A 22107-nucleotide genomic window follows, 5' to 3' on the forward strand; every position below is an offset into this window, starting at 1 on the left:
TACTAACCCATGAAGTTAATGCTATCTATCACTCAAAGTCATGTCAAAACTGTGGTAAATATAAAAATTTGTATCAGCAATAGCGATTTTCAACTTATAGGCGAAAACGGTAAATATCAAAATTGTAGCTAAATTGGTCTATTTTTGGTTTTGCATTTAGGGCTAATAATTTACCTTCAGAAAAGGCACCGACATACATGATGATGACATATACATGATCGAAAAATGCTTGACATAAAAATAAGTTCCAGAGATTCCGCATTTCCTGGTTCAAGAATTTTTCCCAGCGGGTTTTCGAGAAAACATTTCCTCTCAAATTCTCAACAAATTTTGCTCTAGATAATAAATATTATATGACTTTTTCGACCCGATCAACTTTCTAGTAGATAAATAAACTGATAATTGAAAAGCAGTGTTTCATTTATCCGTGATTTTCATTCCAAAAGGGAGTCAATTTTCAATTTATTGCAAATAAATGTCACGCCCTGTACAACATGGAAAAAATGCTTTTCATACCATCCTGCTTCAATTATAGATCTAGCGATTTTTCAAAAATAGGTCGTATTTGGAATAGATATCTACGCCTGTATCAAATAACAATTTGGTTAGTCAATCTTTATCGTGTTGGCTTTCGACGGACCCTCCCCAATAAAACTTTAACGATTCTATTACCTATTGTTATTGAGTAAAGCCGTTAACAAAAAAATTATTCTTACTTGAGTGACTAGGCAGGGGTGGGCCAAATAAATTTCTTTTTTTCTGATATAGGTGAGTGTGAGAGATAGAGTGAGAGAGATGGAGTGAGTGAGATATAGCGATTTGACAATTATACTTGCAATATACGATACAATATCAAGAATTTTCATTAACAAAACAAGTGACTTTTATTTAGTTTTAAATGCTTAATAGTAACGGATCAAAAGTAGAGCAACAATCATATAATTTGTCCACAAGAAGGGTTTTAGCGAAAGAAATGGCCAAAGTAATTGTGTGAAGTTTATTGTATGTTTTTTTTTACATTTCTGTGCTGGATTAGCCATGCTAAGAGGAATTCCAATTTCAAAAGTCTTCAGAACAGAACAAATAAGCTGATTTTTTCAATACAGTTTGTATTACCTCGGTACAGTGTATCTAAAATAATGTCATCGTATAATGACAGGTAACATTTAGAGAAGTTGCCAAAATCGGTAAGGCCAAAGAAAGCAACAGTAATGAGCAACAGACACATCGAAAGAATTGCTCAAAATGATCCTCCGAATTTCGAACACAAATTCCTGAAATTCCAAAAAATTACGAATAGTACAAAGAAGTTTAGTAGATGCAAAGTTATTTAGTAGACGTCCATCTAAAAAGTAATTAGTTTCAGGAAGAAAAAGAGCAGCAAGATTGGCATTTGCACGTCGGCATTTAAGCTGTGCTGGTTAAAAAGTGATGAAACGCGCTACAAAATAGAATGAGACGTCTGAGGCAACCATACAAGGTTTAATGCTAAATACTTAACACCTACAATTCAGATGGTAAAGGTAGTGTATGGGGTTGTTTCTCTCTCTACACATTATTAATGATAAACATTGGAGTTTTGCAGTGGCAAGTACAATCCCATTAACCTCATTGAAAATCTCTGAGAGAAATACGAGGTGTGTTCAAAAAGTATCGCGAATTTTGAATTTTCGCGGGTTACGTATATTCGAATTTGATTTTTTTGTGGCGTTATGTTGGTACTCATGTCTCTCATTTATGCCGACAAGCTCGGTCATTTTGAATGTTCATTTAATTGTTGACAGCTGCTTTGCTTGCACGTGTTTTGGATCGTCTTCGATTTTTACCTATTCAAAAAAATGGATCAAAGAACCTGTATCAAATTTTGTGTGAAAAACGAAATTAAGTGCGCGGAAGCATTCCGAATGTTCACTGTGACATACGGAGAAGCTACCTTGAACCGAAGCAACGTTTATCGGTGGTACAAAATGTTCTCAGAAGGCCGAGAAGATGTGAACGACAAAGAGCGTGCCGGACGCCCGAGCACTTCAACAACAGACGAAAAAATTAATGAAGTGGAGAAAATGGTATTGGCCAATCGTCGAATCACCGTTAGAGAAGTTGCTGAGGACCTAAACATATCGATTCGCTCGTGCCATTCGATTTGACGGGTCGCCGCGAAATTCGTACCAAAATTGCTCAATTGTGACCAAAAACGGCATCGCATGAACATTGCTAATGAGATGTTAAACTCTGTCCGCGACGACCCAAATTTGCTCCAGAGGGTCATAACTGGTGACGAATCGTGGGTTTATGGTTATGACGTGGAAACCAAAGCTCAATCATCTCAATGGAAGCTGCCGCACGAACCAAGACCGAAAAAAGCGCTCCAAGTTCGGTCGAATGTGAAAGTTTTGCTGACAGTTTTTTTCGATTGCAGGGGCGTGGTTCTTGCCACAGGGAATAACGGTCAATAAGGAATATTACCTGCAAGTTATGCGCAATTTGAGCGAAGCAATCCGCCAGAAACGGCCGGATTTGTGGAAGAACAAAAATTGGCTTTTGCACCACGATAACGCCCCTGCTCACACATCGTTGCTTGTGCGCGACTTTTTGGCCAAAAACAACACACTAATGATGCCGCAGCCACCGTATTCCCCAGATCTGGCCCCCTGTGACTTCTTCTTGTTCCCTAAACTGAAGAGGCCCATGAAAGGACGACGTTACGCTTCTCTTGACGAGATAAAGACGGCATCGAAGGAGGAGCTGAAGAAGATAAAAAAAAATGATTTTTTGAAGTGCTTCGAAGATTGGAAAAACCGTTGGCACAAGTGTATAATATCTCATGGGGATTACTTTGAAGGGGACAAAATAGATATTCATGAATAAATAAATAATTTTTGAAAAAACACGGAATTCGCGATACTTTTTGAACACACCTCGTAGATTGGACAAGTCTTCTCGAAAATGTCATTCAGATGTTGATCAATTACTAATGTCAATTACAATTGTTAATGTTCTTAAATGTGTAAAATATTTTTTGTTGACAGAAAATAAAAAATAAAATAAAATACTGTTGCATACAATTTGTTGCTCTACTCTTGTCGCCCCATTCTTGTCAATTTTTATAATCATCATTATTTGCTATTCTTAAACTGATTAAAACTACACCAAAACTTTGTGAAATATCACTTTCAGTGTATGGAGAGTCTTTTATTAAACTTTGCCAAAAATCACAACCCAATATTTCATTCAATCATAGATAAAAATGAACTTTGTTGCTCTACTCCGATAGGTGTAGTTACTAGATATAAACGCCCTGGCTATGCCGCTAATGCAGGAAGTAATGAAGCAATTATGAAAAACATTTCAAGAAGGTTTATTCAATATGCGCATGCGCGAGATTTAAAATCTCGTTTTTAAAGCATTCAACAACTAATATGACCGCTGACAGATTGATAATAATTTTGGATACGGCATTTTTACTGCAGGATGTTCTCAAAATATACTTCGACCTTGTTAAATGTTCTGGGAAAACGAGTTAACTTTTAGAAGGAAAATAGCGCAAAGTGCAGGTTAGTAATTGAAATGTAGAGGCATGCGCGAAAAATCATTACCTTCACTATGAATCGCAATTTCGTCGCCCCTAAAATTGGGGATACAAATGGAACCTGCCGGAGGAAGAAAAAAAAAGCTCCGGATTAATCCGGCGCGTAATCCCCCACCCGCGCGCGAACAAAACGCTGAAGAAGAGAGCATCAAAAACGATTCCCGCCACTCCATGACCGTTCCACGACCATCTATTCAAGATTGTAAATTACAGGCGAGCAGTACGCATGCGATTTTAACCTTTTCCAGGGCAGACTGGGACCGTGACTCCGCGTTCCCCTAAGCGTCGCGTCACGTCCTAACCGCCTTATCCCGGGAGTTTTGGCAGAGCGTTTGGTGGGAATTAACCGGCTTTGAATCCCATTAATCAGCGTCTCTTAAATCCCCGGCTATAGCTGTTTGTTACAACAAACGCCTGCTCCGCGGATTTCGTCCGTCCTTCTCTCTCTATCGCGCGCGCGCGACCTCTCTGTCTTTCTTTATATACACTGTGCCTCTCGTTCCCCCTGTTGCCAAGTTTGATTGCTGCGGAAACGGACGGATGTGTAACACCGCCGCCGCCGCCGTATTGCCTTTTTAGCTTTAAGTGCCCGCCAGCAGGTGACGTTGATTGACGTCGTAATACGACAGCCCTGAAATTTATTATGATTACACGGGGTGGCGTGGTGAGGGAAGATGGCGCTCTCTCGTTTGTGTGAATTTAACTTTAAATGACGACACGTGCTTCTTCGCGGCTTTCGTCGCGAAGTGGTGGTCGCGCCGCTGGATAAAAATGAAATATATGCGTTTTTAAATTTGTTAGAAAAAAAACACATAATGTCTTTGTGTACAAAAAAAACTTTTTTCTACTCCCGTCTGTAAAATGCCTATTTACCGATCTAGAGTGCTAAAACCAGTCAGTTTCGTTTTCCACGGATTCCAGTCACTTCGGAAATTTCTAGGATTTTACCGCGGGTTTGTAAGCAATCGGTTATTTTCGCAGATTTTATCGGCAGTTTGAATTTTGAAGTTTGTCAATTCGGACTGTCATGTCAGTGAATGTTGTTTTTCAAAAATTAAAAATTAAAAAAAAATAAATAAATAAAATCTAGTAGACTAGTCGGTTAAGTAAAGTGACATTTATAATTTAAGTTTCCCACAGAAATTTTACGGTCTCATGAACTTTAGGGGTTTTTACAGTTTTTATATTATCTTGCCAAGACCATGTCTCATCAGTACAAACAAAACCAAATTGAAGGTTAGGACCTGCTTGTTCGTGTTTATACGATCTTAAAAATGTAATCCTCGTAAAAGCTGTATTCCTTGGATGATTGTTCTTCCAATTACAGCCTTTTTCTTTAAATAAACTATTCCGTTGTTTATATGACATCTAATAATACATCTCTCTCCGTCTAACGTACATAGTTAAAAAGAAACAACAATAGCAGGACCGATCCGAACGATAAACGAATAGGCTTAATCCGATAATCTGATATTAATTTTTCGTGATGGTCGTAGAAAAATTATAGTATGCAACACATTTGGTAAACTCTTTATCAAATGCCGTTTACAACACTTGTTGCATAATATACTAATTATCTTATAGATATTGAAAATATATACGATCTAAAATTTAATGAATTTAAAAGAATACTTATACTGATACCTATTTTGATCACCTTTTAGAGCAATATGATTTTTTTAAAAGCAATTTGTAAAACTCCAATGAACTTAAATTTTGATTTCAAAGTTCTCATGTGAAGTTGACTTTTCGCTGCTCCAAAGGTTGTTTATAATTGAAAACACTCTTCCTTTCACTGCATTAGTACCGGGTAGGCACAATATGCAGCACGTTCGGTAAACTTTTAAAGTTACTCGTTTAATAAACGCTCGCTTCGCTGCGCTCTGCTCGTGAGTCAAATTGAGTTTACCGCACTCGTTGCATAACATCCTATTGAACCACAGTTGCTTTTTTGTACAATTATCAAAAACTTCAACCCATCGGACACAAACACTCCAAAAGATATTTCGTCAAGTACTTCATCTTCATTATACAATAAAATAGTTTTTATTGCGGGTTGAATTTCTGAGTAATGTGGCGGGTTATGAAGTAAAACCCATTTAAATGTATCCAATATTTGAGAAGGTGGAGTTCCCCATTGTAGGAGGTATTTCTCGATTGTCAAGTAAAACTCGACTATAGTTGTTTCTATGGAATTACGATTTGTACTTAATTCATCTGTCTGGAGCATATTTTTTAGAATGAGTGGAATGAAGCATTCTACTGCTGATATTTTCTTACCTTGCATAAATAAACTTGTGTTATGGATAAGTGCGGCAGCAATATACAAAATAATAGCCAATCTTCTGTTTCCGAATTTTTGAAAAGGTTTTAATTATTATGCAGCAGCTAAAAGTAGAACTTAAAAGCGGGAAACAGTTGATAGATAAAATTGAAAAAAATTAAAATATTGAAAAATCCAGGACAATCCAGGACTAGTAGATTTTCCAGGAAGTTGGCGGAAAAACCTGAACCTGCAAGGGCCAATCCTCTAAGGTTGGTCCGCCTGTTTTATATTGGGTAATGAATAACACCACAAACAAAAGACTGATCAAATTGAAAATAGAAGAAACACGATTTCTTTAGCTTACAAAAGAATATCAAGGAGCTTACCGGTAAGCGGCAGAGCGGTAAGCAACGAAAGAGTTATATTACTTGGTGAGAAACTAAAACGATGGAAAGGATACACCGAAAATCTTTTTAATGACATGAGACCAGACTCGCCCCCAGATCAAGACGCATTAAACAGGTCCTGCAATTACCATTCAAGAGTTTAATCATTCAATTAAACTTCAAAGAAAGTCCCGACAACGTGCACGCGGAAACCTTTAAACTCTCAGCTGCCCAATATTCAACCGAATGTACGGAATCGGAAAAATTCCATCGGACTGAGATCCACTTTTGTCAATCTGCAAAAGAAAAAAAATGCATCACAATATGACGAATAACGCGTGATTAGTTTCATGTCTCACGGCTTGAAGATATTCCTGCGAATCATTCATTCACGTATATGAATAAAGTGTGAGCATCTGGTTGACAGTTCGTAATTTGGCTTTGGAAAGGGAACTAGAGAGGCTGTTTTCCCTCCGAATGTGCTTTTGACTGTGTGTCACATCAAAAAAATAATCAGCGTCCCAAAATCAACCGGGATCGGCGCACAAGATCTAAAGATCATAACTGGACTTTACTGGCACCAAACATTAACATTCAAAATCGAAAGGCACAGACAACATGTGTATTTTCGCCCCTACTGTTTACCTGTCTTACCTACTGTTGCCTACTCTGAGGCAATATTCAACGAAGCTCATAAGTACATAACTGCAGGCATTAAGATCAATGGAAACATTATAAATAATCTTCGCTACGCAGATGATACGGTGGTAATAGCCAGTAGTCTGCCAGAACTTCCATCTCGTAAGGACCATATTATGGAATATAGTGAGCAGCAAATTAATACTTTCAAAACCAAACTATTGATATTCTCAAAGCCCAAAGAACCGCCACCCTTAGGCCCCATGCAGAGATCATGGAACAAGATACAAGATATCTGGGTCCGTTCGTGAACCAATGATGCAACCCAAAACTCGAAATCATGTCAAGAATTGAGCAAGCGCGGAAAACTCTGAACAGCATCAGGACACTTCTGGCAAACCGAAACCTCAGCCTAAAACTCCGGACTAGAATACTTCGCTGTTATATCATAAGACAAACCTAGAGGCCCTGCAGCAAATACATAAACATAAAGAACTCCTCGCGATTAAGTAAGTAGAGAAAGTTGCAGTACCTGGGACATCATGAACGGCGAGCGATATGAGATTCTCCACCTGATAATACAAGAGAAGATCGAAGGTCGGCCGCAAACAAAATCCATGGCCGAGAGACTTGCGCAGATGACTCGAATAGACGTCTATACAGATTTTCAGAGCTGCGGTGCCAAAATAGGCATTTTCATCGTCAACCTTAGTAGGGAGACGGCGTCGTAAGAATAAGAATGAGTAAACCCGAACTAGCCGGTCAAGGAAATAATTCTCATTGTCAAATAGACAACACAAGTGCACGCTCTATCCATGGGATCACCATTGTCTTCCGTCATCGCCAATATTTTCATCAACGGGCTTAAAGAAGAAACTATCAAAACAGCCACGAGATAACCCAATAACACTGGACAATACATTAAATTTGCTTTTAATCATTCATACAAGGTGTACTTAGGAAAGGGTCCGAAGGCTATACAGCACAACACAAGTTACCAGAAAGAACTCAAACATATCAAGATTGATCGAAACACCTCATTCAAAAGGAGCTAAAAGAGAGAAAAAATCTCAGCATCCCATAGGCCAGAGGATTATCAGAAAAGCTCAAACGCATCGCCAGCCAATAATTAAAACAGTTTCCAGAGTTAACGTTACACTCTGCTGCGCACTCACTAACACAAAACCATCTGAGCCGAAAGCCAACTACGTATATGCATGTCAAACTTGATTTAAAGAATACTGAATCCTCTGGTGAGAATCAACAATAATTAACTGGGGCAAGAAGAAATTCAAGGAAGCAGTTTTTATCTAGGGAAGGAAAAAGGTCTTCAGCAATTCATCAATTGAGATGAACTGGCTATGGATATCACAAGTTACAGGCAACCAGGTTTTAAGAATTTTATCATTATTCTCTTGATAACGACTTGAGATACATACCAACCGAAAAGTTGAGAAATAATTTAAAATAAAACATTGGAAATCCTATCAGTTTTAACGACATTGATATACATTGAAGTCAATTGAAAACGCCTAAAGGATCAAAACTTTAACCCCTCCATAGATATGTAGTTTAATATACTTTTATATAGTTATATGTTATTTTGAACATGTTTATTTTCTTGGATCGCGTTCTTGAAAAAATAAATGAAGCCGCAGTTGAGGTCGACGCTTTAGAACAATCAGTTGTAACTATTAGGCTTTCTACTTTCATACTCTACTTTTAAGGTTTAACGCAACTTCACGGCTATTTCGATCGTCAGAACAAAAGAGCTCCCGACTTGAGTTGTTACCGGTTAAAAACAATGCTGTACGACGGCCCCTACTAGTGGCGTCACACAGAGAAAGCAAGATCAAACCATGGTCGCTTTAACTCGATTGGTATTTATCACTATCTTCTATCACTGTCTTCATTTGCTGCAACTGCTATAACTTTCAGGCTTCTCTAGTTGCTACAATTGGCTGCATGAATATTTAACGTTTAGTTTCTCAGCAAATAAAAACAAGATTGTAGTGACAACCTCTTAATAATAACTTCTCAAGTTACGAGATATCACCAACCTCACTCCTACCAATGTAAATTTTCAGTTGGAATAAAAAAAAAAATACTGTACGAAAATTACCACGTCCCTGCAACTTCATGCCTGAAATTCAGTCAGTGAGAACAGCTCAATATCGGTTAGTTGCAGGCAATTGTAGTTAGAATTAATCTACTCTACATATTCTTGCATACTTGCATATTACGCACGCAGATCTACTAACAAACTGTTAGAATTAGTGTGATATTAATTTAAAATAAAACATGCTTCGAGGAGCATTTATTATTAAATTTATATAGTGATAGATAAGGAATGAGCAATCTCCTGGAGTTCTCTATTCTTTCTAAACGTTGCGCCAGAAATACAAGGTGATGTGGATTTATTTCTATTAGCAAAATTGTTATATGTTAAATACTAGTTTTTTTAAGTCTAAGTAGGCGACCTAAACAAAAGCATCTTTTCTATGAAAAATTGAACGTTCTTTCAGATTAAATAATACTGTGAAACTAGCGGCCTCTAGGAGCAACGTCGCAATGAGTTTCAATTGTCAATTGTCCGAAATCACCGACATTTGTATGAGGCATGTTGAGTTTATTCATAATATGTTGGTGTGTATTATCTTCGTTCATAAAAGAGTTTTTCAGAGACTTTTATGTACACATACTTTGGCTAGTTTAGTTTTGGATTGGTTTTTGCGACATCGTAAATATATCTTACTTGCCGTATGACAAAATTTTAACATGTGTGTGGAAACAGTACTTCCTGGTAATAAAAAAATACAAAATTGCGCAAACACTATTATAATTTTTTTTAATATTAAAATCGTTCGTAAATAACGTTTTAAAGGGGAGTGAATTCGTGCGGAAATCCAAACGTTTAGTTGAGGCTCGCTTTTTAAAAGCGGTTTAAAATCCCCCCACCCACGCCAAACCACGCCCTCTCGTTCACGGACGAAGACGACTCAAAAGTGACGCGACGGCGGCACCTTGTTTAACCGTGACGCTCATTTGTTTTGCATACGGTTGACACGTGGCGGTCGAGGCCGCCAAAGGGGTAGTTCGCCACTTAAACGAACATCCCCGTCGTGCGATGTCACTAGACGTTTTCGCCGCAATTTTTACGGAAAAAGGGCCGAAAGGGTGAACCGGAATTGTGTCCGCGCCGATGCGTTTAACCCCCTCAGGATATAATTATGAGTTTCGCATTTGCCCGCCTATCCACCCCGTAAGGCGTTCTGTAGTTAAATTATCTCTGAAGAGTTTACAAAAGAACATGTATTCAAGAACGCAGATATCATTGTTGGACTCACCGGAAACCAACTGGAATTTTTAATAGAACCTCACATAGGTAATTTGGCATAGATCATATATAAAAAAATAATTAATCAAAATGGCGCCAATAATATATAATTTTTAAATACATAAAACAACATTTGCGAATTATAAAAATTATAAACATTTTATAACTGCAAATTCAGTCTAGGATGATTACTTCTTTTATAAAATAAAACACAGTTTTCTTCGAATCACATATTTTGTATTATTATAAAGGATTTTTGATATCCTTTATGTCCTTTTTTGATTCCTATGCCTGCGAAAATTTAAATACTATGCGATTACAGTCATTCTTCAACATTTTCTCTATCGTCTTCCATCTAGAGAGAGGCCCTGTCAAATGCCAACAATACAGAAACTAATGAAGCAATTATAATTTTTTTTAACAGGTATATTCAACATGCTCATGCGCGAGATTTAAAATCTTTTAACCAATCACTTCGCGGCATTGAACAATCAACATGGCCACTGACAGATGGTTTGACCAAATGACCAAACGACGTATAATTAGGTCACTTCCAGGAAAAGATTATCAGAAAGAACTCAAACATATCTAGAATGATGTGTGATGAAACACCTCATTAAAAACGTCCAGCTATAGAGAAGAAAAAACAATTAGCTTAGCCAGAAGAGAGAATTTTTTATTCCAAGCATCCCATACGTCAGAGGATTATCAGAAAAGCTCCACGATTAAGAAGCAATTATAATGTTTTTTTTTGCAGTTCCATTCGACAAATAAAAATAAAAATTAAAACCTTGTAGAGAGTAGACCAAATTGAACAAATCTAAAAGGAAACTGTAAAAGATAGACGAAAACTAATTTAGGTATCTGGAGATCGATTTTTATTAAAAATATAATAATAAAACAGGCACGTGGACATCTATTTACAGAGTTACAGGGCATTTTTTACGCAGAATTTCTTGCTGTCTCTGCATTCTTCTCGACTTCCGTAAAACCAATTATAACATCCGTTTTGTTTGATAATCAAAATTACCAGTACGCAGTTGTTTCCGGTATTATGGCTGCTCCCACCAAAGCCTATTTTTCCAAAACTTTCGAGCACTATATCAAGTATGCTACATTTTTGGAGTACTTTTCATTGATTTAAAAATATACAGGACGTCATATATATAAAAAACAATGTACCACTTAAAAATTAATTAACTATCAGATTAAAATTGTCAAAATGTTTTTATAGAAATGCAAAATTTTCCATAACAAAAAAGTTTTAAAAATATACATATTGCAAAAATACCTTATAACTCTGGAACGGTACTAGATACCCATGTGTGGTTTTTACCATCGTGTTTTATGAAAATTGAGCTCCAGAAAACGATATTAGGGGCGATTATCGATTCCCAAATCGACACATCAAGCAGGTATTTAGAATAAAAATAACCTAAATTGACACAAAGTTGCAAAGTTTGCATGTCCCGTTTCTTTAGAAGAATAAATTGATCTAATTATTAAATATGAAATATATAAAATACAAAATGATTTATTACAGAAATTTCTGGAATTAAAGCTAAAACTCACCCTGTATATTGCTTATTTAATTATTATTAGCATAATGACATGATTCTATTTTAACGTATTCCAGTTTTGATAATGTGTTACTTTTATATTCTGCAATTTTGTTAGCAATAAAATCATATTTTTTCTTTGTCTAAATCTATGACGTGTATTAACATTATTACATATTATATTAATTTCAATTTGCACATTGATAAGTTCGTTAATGAAAATAAATATGAACGGATGTGTTTAGAACCATCATACATCGTTAAAGTGAGAATGAAAGGATTCGCAAGTTGGTTAGTTTTATTCAGGTCGGCAGATACATTTCGGGAAATAAATGCGAGGTAGAATTATTGAGATGTTTGTCGAATATTTTTCAAAAAGGTAATCAGAAAACTTTTCTAACTGATCATTGTGTGGTTTTAGTAAGTATAGCTCAAAAAAAAAAAAAAACAAAAGCCCAAAACAGTAATGTAGTCCTTTAGTTTAATTAATTTAATTTACTGTTAGTTCTCATAATATTAAAAGGGAAAACAATTTGCTACCACTACAATTTACTTTGAGACTTTTAAATTATTTTGATTTCGCAGCACGTTTGTGCAAACTGCAAATGTGGTTTTCGTTTTTTAGATTCAAAATGTATCGGTCTATCTGGTACTCGGTAGAACGTTACAACAAAACCAGCACGTTTTAATTCGTCGCTGGTGATTTCTCTCCTTACACTTTCGGTCGTTTCGATAGACTTTTATGTTAGTGACAATGTTCCAATCTCCTCAGCCGGCCGGCTCCCCGCATAATCCGGGATTATAAGTGCGATCAAACGTATACTAAGGCTTCAATTCGTCGATTTCCTATAAATTATAGAGTCCACTTTTCTCGTCAACCTGGCCATTGTTTGATTCGTCAACTTAACAATTTCAATTTTTGAATTTGACGATGCCACGCTTGGGTCAGATGGAATCTACAACCAGTCTGAATTCCTAGCTCCAAATCGACTATTTCCTTTGGTAAAAAGTTCAAATTCATAATTTTAAGCACAATCAAAATGTTGCTTCTTTGGCTAGTTGTTTCTGATGTGTCTGAAAAATGATCTCTGGTTGTCAATTATTCCTCTTCATAATATTTAGGCGAGGCAGGGATTGGGGAACTCGAAAGCTTCGAAATTTCCAAGATCCGTAATCACTAAGCACTCAATTTGTAACCCAGGAAATCGTCTAAAATGTAAAAGTTAATTTTCGGAATACGACGACGTGAGCCCTCACCCTTCCGCGAAAGGGGAAACGACGGGATCCGAATATTCAGATACCCTCGGGTGGGGGGCGGCTGGTGGGTCGGAACCCGCCGTTCAGTATGCGGAAGGCGTGATCGTTCAAGAACTTCGCAGCTCTCCGGTAATGTTCATCGGGGGGTTTCTCACTTCTCCCGGGACTTCGCCGCCCCCGCCGCCGCCCCGTATCCCTGCTCTGCTTCCTAACGTTCATCCTTTAGCCCTCGGAAGGTCGATAAAGTTACGATTTATTCGGGACCTTTTCCAGCAAGGCTTGTCGTTCTTTTTTACCCTTATATTAAATTAAAAATGATGGGGCTGTCGTCAAACTATCGATCTCTAATTTACAAGTAAATAAATGCTACCCTTGTAGCCTCCATTAATAAATTTATATAGAAAAATCATTTATTGTAAAATAGAATATGTTTTATAATTTGGGAAACCATAAAATACATTTTTCTACTCCCGTCTGTAAAATACCTAATTACACACCGATCTAGCGTACCGGAAGCGTCACTTTATCACGTCAGTTTCGTTTCCCGCGGATCCGAGCCACTTCGGACATTTCCGGGATTTTACCGCACGGGTTTGGCGGCTATCGGATGTTTTCGGAGATATTTCCACGCCTTGAATTTTGACGTTTGTCAATTCTCACGATCATGTCAGTGAATGTATTCTTGTTGTTTTGTGAAAATGTACCCAAAAACTAACGGTCGTAGAAAAAGTTGCAACACGTTCGGTAAACTTTTTAACTCACTCGTTTGTTAAACACTCGCTCCGCTGCACTCCGCTCGTGTCAAATAAACTCGTGAGTCAAATGCCATTTACCGCACTTGTTGCATAATATGATATTTTCGTAATTTCACATCATTTATAAAAATATATTTGCACTATGTTTTTTTAGAATGTTGTTAGCTGATGTGGTAATCTCATAATACTTTTTTTCTAGTTACTCCAAACACGATAGTCTATATGAATGGAGATATGTACTTAAACATTTGGGTTGCGGTCATATCGGGCTATAATACCAGATACCAACTTTATTTTTTAAAATATTAATATATTTTTTTTTGTTTATGCCAAATTCTGAAACTCGATTAAAGTATTACAACGCAGCCTTTTGAATCGAAGTAATGCAATTTAAAAAAATATTCCGCTCCATTTGAAATTTGTGCATAACTGACCTTTTAATGTTTTGCAATGTGCATAATTTTGTAAACGCCCTGTATGTGATAACTTAAATCTCAAATCACAGTAGGATATAAATTTAATTAGTTAGACAGTTCATTATTTTTATGATGGGTGTTTCTTTGCTGAATTTTATGAAAAACAATTTCCAAAATAGCTCAAGAAATTTTTCTTCGATTCTTAATATAAATAAATGGAGTTGGTGTCTGGTTCGAGTGAATATGGCAACGCTGCAACATCCCAAATATTTTACAAATACAGACCATAGCCTCCTATGGTCACACCCCAATGTTGCAACGCCCATTTTTTTCCATTTTCTTTGCATATACCTCTTATAATAGACCATCGAGATTGGGGAATTCTGTATGACGAGACCAAACTAATTGATATGGTTAAAGTTACGATACAACTTCTTTTCTGCTGTTCCCAAATTTTTTTTAATTTCTAAAATAAAGGTTTTTTTTTCACTTTCTTCTCTCAAATTTTCTTTTTACAGTAGTTAAACCAGTGTGATGTGTGATATATTTATTTTTTAAATTTCAGCTGTACAAAATGAGAGGCAACCGAGAAACACCGCTACCATCCGACCGGAAGCCTTAAGGGACATGAGCGCAGAACAGGAAAGGGCACTGCGGGAGGCTGCCGTGGCAGTGGGAGTTTTTGGGTAAGTTAAGATCAATTTAATATGCCCCCATCTATCCTTTGTGGTTGTGGTTTGTGGTCGTTTTTATCTTCCAATATAGATGTAATTTTGAACACGCCAATTTTGAGCAAAATTTATAGATTCTGATGGTGTAAGAAAATTTAGCAAGGACGACATTTTGGATATTTTTGGAAAAATATTGAAAAATGTGAAATTGCTTAATTTTTGCCCAAATAATTACTCCTATGAAAATTACTTCCAGCATTGATTTAATTTTGGAAACTTGAACTTCATAAACTAAACATTAGTCACGCGAAGAAGAACATTTTTGTAAAATAGCACGAATACCTTTATTGAGTGACGTGTGACTGTTAGAACTAACAAACTTCAACATTTCGTCAGTGTTTTAAATATCGACCCATCCATGACTAAAGTATTGCGGATACGCTCCAATGGAGTTGTCGTTTTGTCGCTTGATCAGTACAATGTATCCATTTTTCGTTGTTATTGCGGGATATCTCAGTTATTATGTGCTCGATTTTCAGGAAAAAAAAAAGCCTAACTGGCGTTGTTTTAGAGGGAGAAACAGAAAGCACGGATGTTAAAAACGGAAACTTAGATCTTTCAACGTAGAATTAAGTGAGGTACTCAGATATAATGTTTAAGATATGTGCTAATGTTGTGTTTAAGTGGAATACCATTTATTTATTTGAATTGGGTTATTCTACGCTTCTCGAAAATGTATATTGGTCTAAATATATATATTTTTATTTTTATTATTGTTATTTATTTTTATTTTACGCAAAATACCAATTGAATTAAAAAAATAGTGAACTGCTTAACCTGATTTCATTTCATTTGTTAGCATGTTACAAACATAGAAAATGTATACAATCATTCATGCCAATAAAATATAAGATGGAATAACAATTTTCCAATATAATCTACACATAAAACACAAATCATATTAAGCATTTAGCTCAACGAAAATTATCACAGAAACTTATCTCCGAAGGTGGGGAGTCGAAGACGTGCAATCATCGGATTAGATATAATTATTGATGAATTGGAAAAAGATAAACTCCTCCAAGCTGTAAAATGATTGCTTTATTAAAAAACGTTTGACTAAGTTTTTCAACCTGTTAATTGGGAGTAGTTTCCGGCTTAGTTTTATTAAAAAAATGGATGCAGTAGTAATTAGAACTTAGCCTACTCTCATTAAGAAGGAATTCAATCAGATCTGAGACTCTCCCTATTCCGTATTTGGTAGGGGTGAACTTTATTCACATGTAAAAAATCTATAAGTTTAAGGGCCGAAAATTTAGATCTGTATTTGAGGTTGGTGATTATTTTAATTACCCTACGTTGTAGGAAATAGACTCTTACTGCACCGAGAGCTTTTCTCCAGTAAGTGGGAACCAAGTAAAGCATTGAATGCTGTCAATAATATGTTACACTCTATAGTACCTTTTGGGCTACGTATTAGAAAATTGTTTTTCCAGATTTTTTAGCCACTCGTTCTGTGTGTTGAGACCAATTTAGTTTAGTGTCTAAATGAATTCCCAAGAATTTTGCGCTTTACTTTGCTGAAGATTAAAAAAACTGCTTTCCCTTGGTTAAAGGTTAAGTTATCTTTTGAAAACCAGTATTTAGCTGTTGTTAATTCAGAGTTAGTAAGATTTTTTTTATTTATTCAGAACGAAAATGATTTCCACCGGCCGCCAGACCAATTTACGAATTTTTTGCGCATTTGCATTGTTGATAATTGTCTAGAACGTAGAATTTACAATTCAGTAGCGTACGTAGTTAGGGAATATATTCAAAAATAAGTATACATATTTACGATTGTTTATTTGCTTCCCTAAAATTGTAAAGTATATTTAAAAAAAGGGTAGTCCAAATTACAGTATTAACGTAGTTCATACCCATATTACTTTCTGATGAAAGGCATACTCAAAATTTTCATAGCCTACTATATTTTTCTTTAGACAATTTATACAGTTACTGTTTCAAAATGTTTACTTTTTTTGTATTTTGTTGTTTGTATTATTTTTATAACAATAATATGGCATAATTTGTTTTACAAAAACCGAGCAAATCTTGTGCAAAATGCGAGCCAAACCTTCACCTTTATCTGCTGGCGGCGTGACTGGAGGAAGGATAGGAATGGATTTAAGTTTACCCACGCGCTAAACAAATCGATGCCGGTTCACCACCCGTGGTGACGAGAAGCCACCTTTTTGAAGTTTTACGTATGACAAAAGGCATTATAGCGTGAAAACCGATCTGACGCGACAGCTCTGCTATAGTCGCGATCATCCCGTCGTCATCCCGGCTACGTAAATTCACACCCGAACGACTATCAGGGAGACGGGAGATCCGTTCACAGGTGGAGGGTTATAGTTCACCGAGTGTTTGATTGTTCGGGCGTAAGACGAATCGATAACTTTTTTTTACGGACGTGGTAAAAATAGGCAAACAGACTCACTGCAAGTACGAATCGAACCACATACCGAATAATTGAATAGGGAAAACGTAGATTATAATGAAAAGAAAAACATTTTGTAGCCACAAGATGCCGCGAAAAAGATATAAAGAAAAAACCACAGACGTCCAACTTAACAGACAAATGGTTGCTATGGTAATCACGTAATGTAAGAAAAATGATTTCCCGAGGTTGGCAATAAATCACTGGCCAGCGAAATTATATTGAGGAATATTAACTTTTTCATAATTATATAATAAATAGTTAAATTAAACAAACTTGACACGTGTATTCAACCCAATGTATTTTTTGGTGTATTTTAATTAAACCTATTTAAATAATGAATACAATTTGAACGGTTGAACCTTTTCACGTGTTTTCCAACAAGGAAGTTTTCTTTGTATCGCACTAGACTAAATTATGCCAAATTATCCTTTATTTGCGGTTTTAATTAAATCATTTACCGTTTTCTTAATGTATTCAACTTTCTAAGAGATATCAGCAGTACCTGTACAGAATACAGTCCTCTAATTCTTAATTTGGTTAATCAATCAAATTAATCACCGATTAGGATTAGGTTAGTATTGCACGACCATAATTATTGTGCATTTATTGCTTTGAGGTTTTGTGTATTTTACAGTACCTTAACCGCAGACCTTCGCAGGACCGTAGTAAAACCTATCCCAACGCATGTTTATTCTGCATTAAATAGGTCTTGTCTGAGATGGACCGTAACGAATATTTGTAGAAACGTGAATTTTTATTTGAAACATAAGTGGGCCGTTTTAAATTTGATTAAGCATTGCGAGGTATTTTCGAATAAGTAGAATCGTTTATTTTAGCATCACGTATCGTTCTTAAAAGTTTAATTTAAACTGCAATATGTTCGTATATATTATTGAGGTATTTGAATGTGATCCTTCCAGTAAGTACGTATTTATGTACCTGATTTTCGAGCTTTGACCCTGCCAGGCTGTTTTCACTAGATAGTTCAAAGGGTAAGGGTAAATATGGTCTGTTAATAGATATAAGAAAGTGACCAATTGCTTTTGAATGGGATTATCCAACGGTGGTCATTAACATACAATGCAACAAGATACCTAAAGTTTCGGAATTTAAATTCAGGTAAAATTGTGGTCCGTAATAGAAAATAATTTTATACCTACCTGTGTTTAATATTCTTTGTTTTGGTATACTACTCAGTTTAAGTTTATTAGCAATCATTCTTATTTCGTGTGTAATACAGCGTGTGTTGAATCGTGTGCGAATTATGCAAAATATTTGCGAGTCTAGTGAATCTGAAGAGATGCTCCCGCCCAAATGTAGAAAACACTCTTCTATTGAGACTAGGGAAGTTATAAACATAATAAACATTTCCGAAAATTCCAACATCAACTGTATGGAAAATTTTGAATAATCTCATTTCAGCGAGGAAAAGTAGAAGCGATGCTAACATTTTCTCGAGTGTAGATGAAAGTGATCAAGATATAATACGGCGTAAAATTTAGTAGTTATAACCTGGTTCGACATTTCTGATTGGTTGGATTGACTCAATTGATAAGTGTAAAACAAACGCACTATCAAAAGAGGTAAAAGAATAACTATTTTGCATGCTAGCTCTAAAGATGGTTGGATTCCAAATGGACTTTCTCGCTCTGCGAAAAATATTAAAGATTCTTCTCTGAATTACCATGAAGACACCGCCGCTGATTTATTTGAAAGTTGGTTTAATAACAAACTAGTTCCAAACATTCCTCCTAATAGCGTAATTGTAATGGACAATGCAAGTTATCACAGTAGACAGTCGACTAAAACCCCTTCCTCATGTGACACAAAAATAACAATCCACAACATGTATACATGTATACATGTATAATAACGACATTTATTTTCACGAAGATTATACCAAAAAGCAATTAATTGAGGTTCTACCTACAAAAGGAATACGTCTGTGATAATTATGCAAAAAATCTAGGGCATACATATACACTGTATATTTAATCCCATTGAACATGTTTGGCACCAACTGAAATCTACCATTCGTCGTAACAATGTTTTTCCCCGTATTAACTCCAATGTCTTCAATCTTATAGAAACCGAAGTTTTTAACGTTCCTCCACAAAGTTGGGAAAATTCTGTTAAACAAATAGAAAAAGCAGAACAATCCATATCCATATCCATATTGCAAATAATATAGACCAAATAAGAATTAGAACAGGCGATGATAGCGATAGTGATACTGATATATTATGTGAATAATTTTAAGTAATTAAAATAGGTGATAAAAATAATCTGTAATTTTATTTTAGATTTAAACATAAATCCATAAAAAAATAAATAAATATTGTTTAGTATCTTTCTTAACAAAACCCCAAATAATTAAATTCTAAGCAAAGTACGGACCTGTTCGGCAATATTTCATTCTTACAGCTTGCCCGGGTCTTTCCTTAATTCGTATCAGTTAGTCACTTTCTTATATCTATGAACAGACTTTACCAGTACTCTATTTTTCTTACAGGTAAGTTTGAAAATAATCATTTTTGTCTTGTGTGCCTGTCGATCGTATTTTTGTGATTATATTCGCGGTAAAAGAGGTACGTTATAAGAATACAGACAAATATTTATTAGAATCTTACAATTAAACATTTTTCAAGTTTTATGTTTTTTAAAACTTTAAAATGTGGGGACCGTGAAATGAAGCAGATGTTCCCCTGTTAGAAGAAGACATGGAAAACAACGCAGAATTTGAAGACGAAGTGGAGACGGTAATTGAACCTAATGACAATTTAGAAGACGAACTACCTCAGCAAATAAAAAAAACGGATCCATTTGTCTTCGGATGCTAAACAAATTGTTTTAAAAGAAATTTAGAAGGAGAAGTAGGAGCAGCAATAAGTAATAAGATTTGCTTAGCGAAAAATATTGGAGACATACTTATATCCCGCTTGTTAGTGGATGCAGATAAATTCCTATGTATTCTATAAGAGGCTGCTATTTTGGTCGAAGTGTAACACTTTTCAGTAGTCTTCAATGAACGGGACTTTATAAGTATGTACTAAATATATAGGGATATAATAGTTTTCTTGGTTGCTGTTTTGGGGAAATGAGAAGCGCTCTCAGTACTCTAGAAAAAAGTAGTACAAGTCGATTTGAATTAACAGTTTTAAAAGACAAACAAAAATTTTCTTTTGGTACATCAATATTCTAAAGAACACATTACAAAAGTGCCGCTATCGACTAAAAAAAACAATGTTTTGTGCCTAGATTAGTCATGGTATTTTCGGGATAGAGTAATATATGACCCAACGATAGATAAAGTAAGTTTTCACGATTTTACGAGATTTAAACACTCTAAATCATCTTTAAATAAACGATTTCTTTAGTTAAGAAAAACTTTTGGTGGAATCTACATCATCAATATTTGTTGAAATATATGTTGTTATCAGATATTTCTGTTGGACTTCTTCCTACACCTACGCAAACCATGGCAGCAGTACTGGGTGAAGATCTGATCACAAAAAATGTACCGAATTGAGGCAGGGGGATTGAATTCCGCCTAAATTATTTATTTTACTTTTGCCAGGACGTCATTAAATCCCTAGATTGGAAACAGCAAAGAATCTTAGTAAACGGAAAGTACTGGAGTCAGCTCATTTTACAGCTTCAAAATATGAAGTCCTGCAAAAAATGCTGTCAGGTTTACATGAGGCACCAAGGCAAGGCAAGGCACCAAGCATCAAGGGCTTTTAAAAAGGATCTCACTGAAATTATCAAAAACAATGTGCCAGATACAGATGTCGAAGGAACAGCTATTGAATATGTTTAGGGTGCAAGCAAAAGCAGGCATTTAAGAAACTCTCCTTACTCTTATTTCTTGAAGATTCGGAGAATTCTTCTATAATCAACAACAAAAGTATTCAACTCCTGAGTTATTCTAGGTCTCACCGATCAGTGCAAGCAAAGAACTTTTTGAGCATTAAAAACGTTGATTTGATGAACCATATATATATATATATATATATATATATATATATATATATATATATATATATATATATATATATATATATATATATATATATATATATATATATATATATATATATATATATATATATATATATATATATACTATATTCCGGGATATCATCCGTTCGCTCGTTGAACTTCGAACACAGTGTTTTCGGAGCGCGAGCATTGAAGATGCCAAGTGAGATTTTGGCGAAACGTCTGCAGGATTCCAGTCGGAGTTCAACGAGCGAACGGATGATATCCCGGAATATAGTGTCATCACATTTTTCCATCCGTGAATCAATACGTGAGAATATATATATATATATATATATATATATATATATATATATATATATATAATGCCTTTTTTTATTCCCAAAAATTAAGAATAAATGAAGTGCTTTTATGATTGGTTTTTATCGAATGCAAAAGTGTATTGATCATCTGGGTGAATATTTTGAGAAACAATAAAGTCATATTACTCCGGTAGCTTATAGTTTTTATTACAAATCCCGAAATAGCCCTCGTAAAAATTGATGGTGTAGACTCTAGAGTATCGAATGCTTTTGAGATATCTAATAGAATGAGGAAGCTATAATTTGATTCATAACTGAGGTCAAAGCTGTAGCGGTACCGAGGTTTTTCAAAGAAACACATTGCTTATCGTTGATATGATTATTAGTGAAAAAAAACAGCTTGGATCCTCACGCTCTTAAAAGCATCTTACGTAAGTAAAAAA

General features: G+C 35.5%; 1 protein-coding gene across 1 annotated transcript in view; it reads left to right on the forward strand.

Annotated features, from left to right (window-relative positions):
• LOC132706161 (photoreceptor-specific nuclear receptor-like) overlaps window positions 1-22107 on the forward strand; it is a 73113-nt gene that overhangs the window by 37136 nt on the left and 13870 nt on the right. The window contains exons 4-5 of the mRNA XM_060677334.1: window positions 6275-6286; window positions 14770-14890. Of these exons, the coding sequence (XP_060533317.1) occupies window positions 6275-6286; window positions 14770-14890 (133 nt within the window). The remainder of the gene's footprint in view (window positions 1-6274; window positions 6287-14769; window positions 14891-22107) is intronic.

Source organism: Cylas formicarius, unplaced genomic scaffold, assembly GCF_029955315.1.
Source record: "Cylas formicarius isolate icCylForm1 unplaced genomic scaffold, icCylForm1.1 PGA_scaffold_10__41_contigs__length_53128322, whole genome shotgun sequence".
Lineage (NCBI taxonomy): Eukaryota > Metazoa > Arthropoda > Insecta > Coleoptera > Brentidae > Cylas > Cylas formicarius.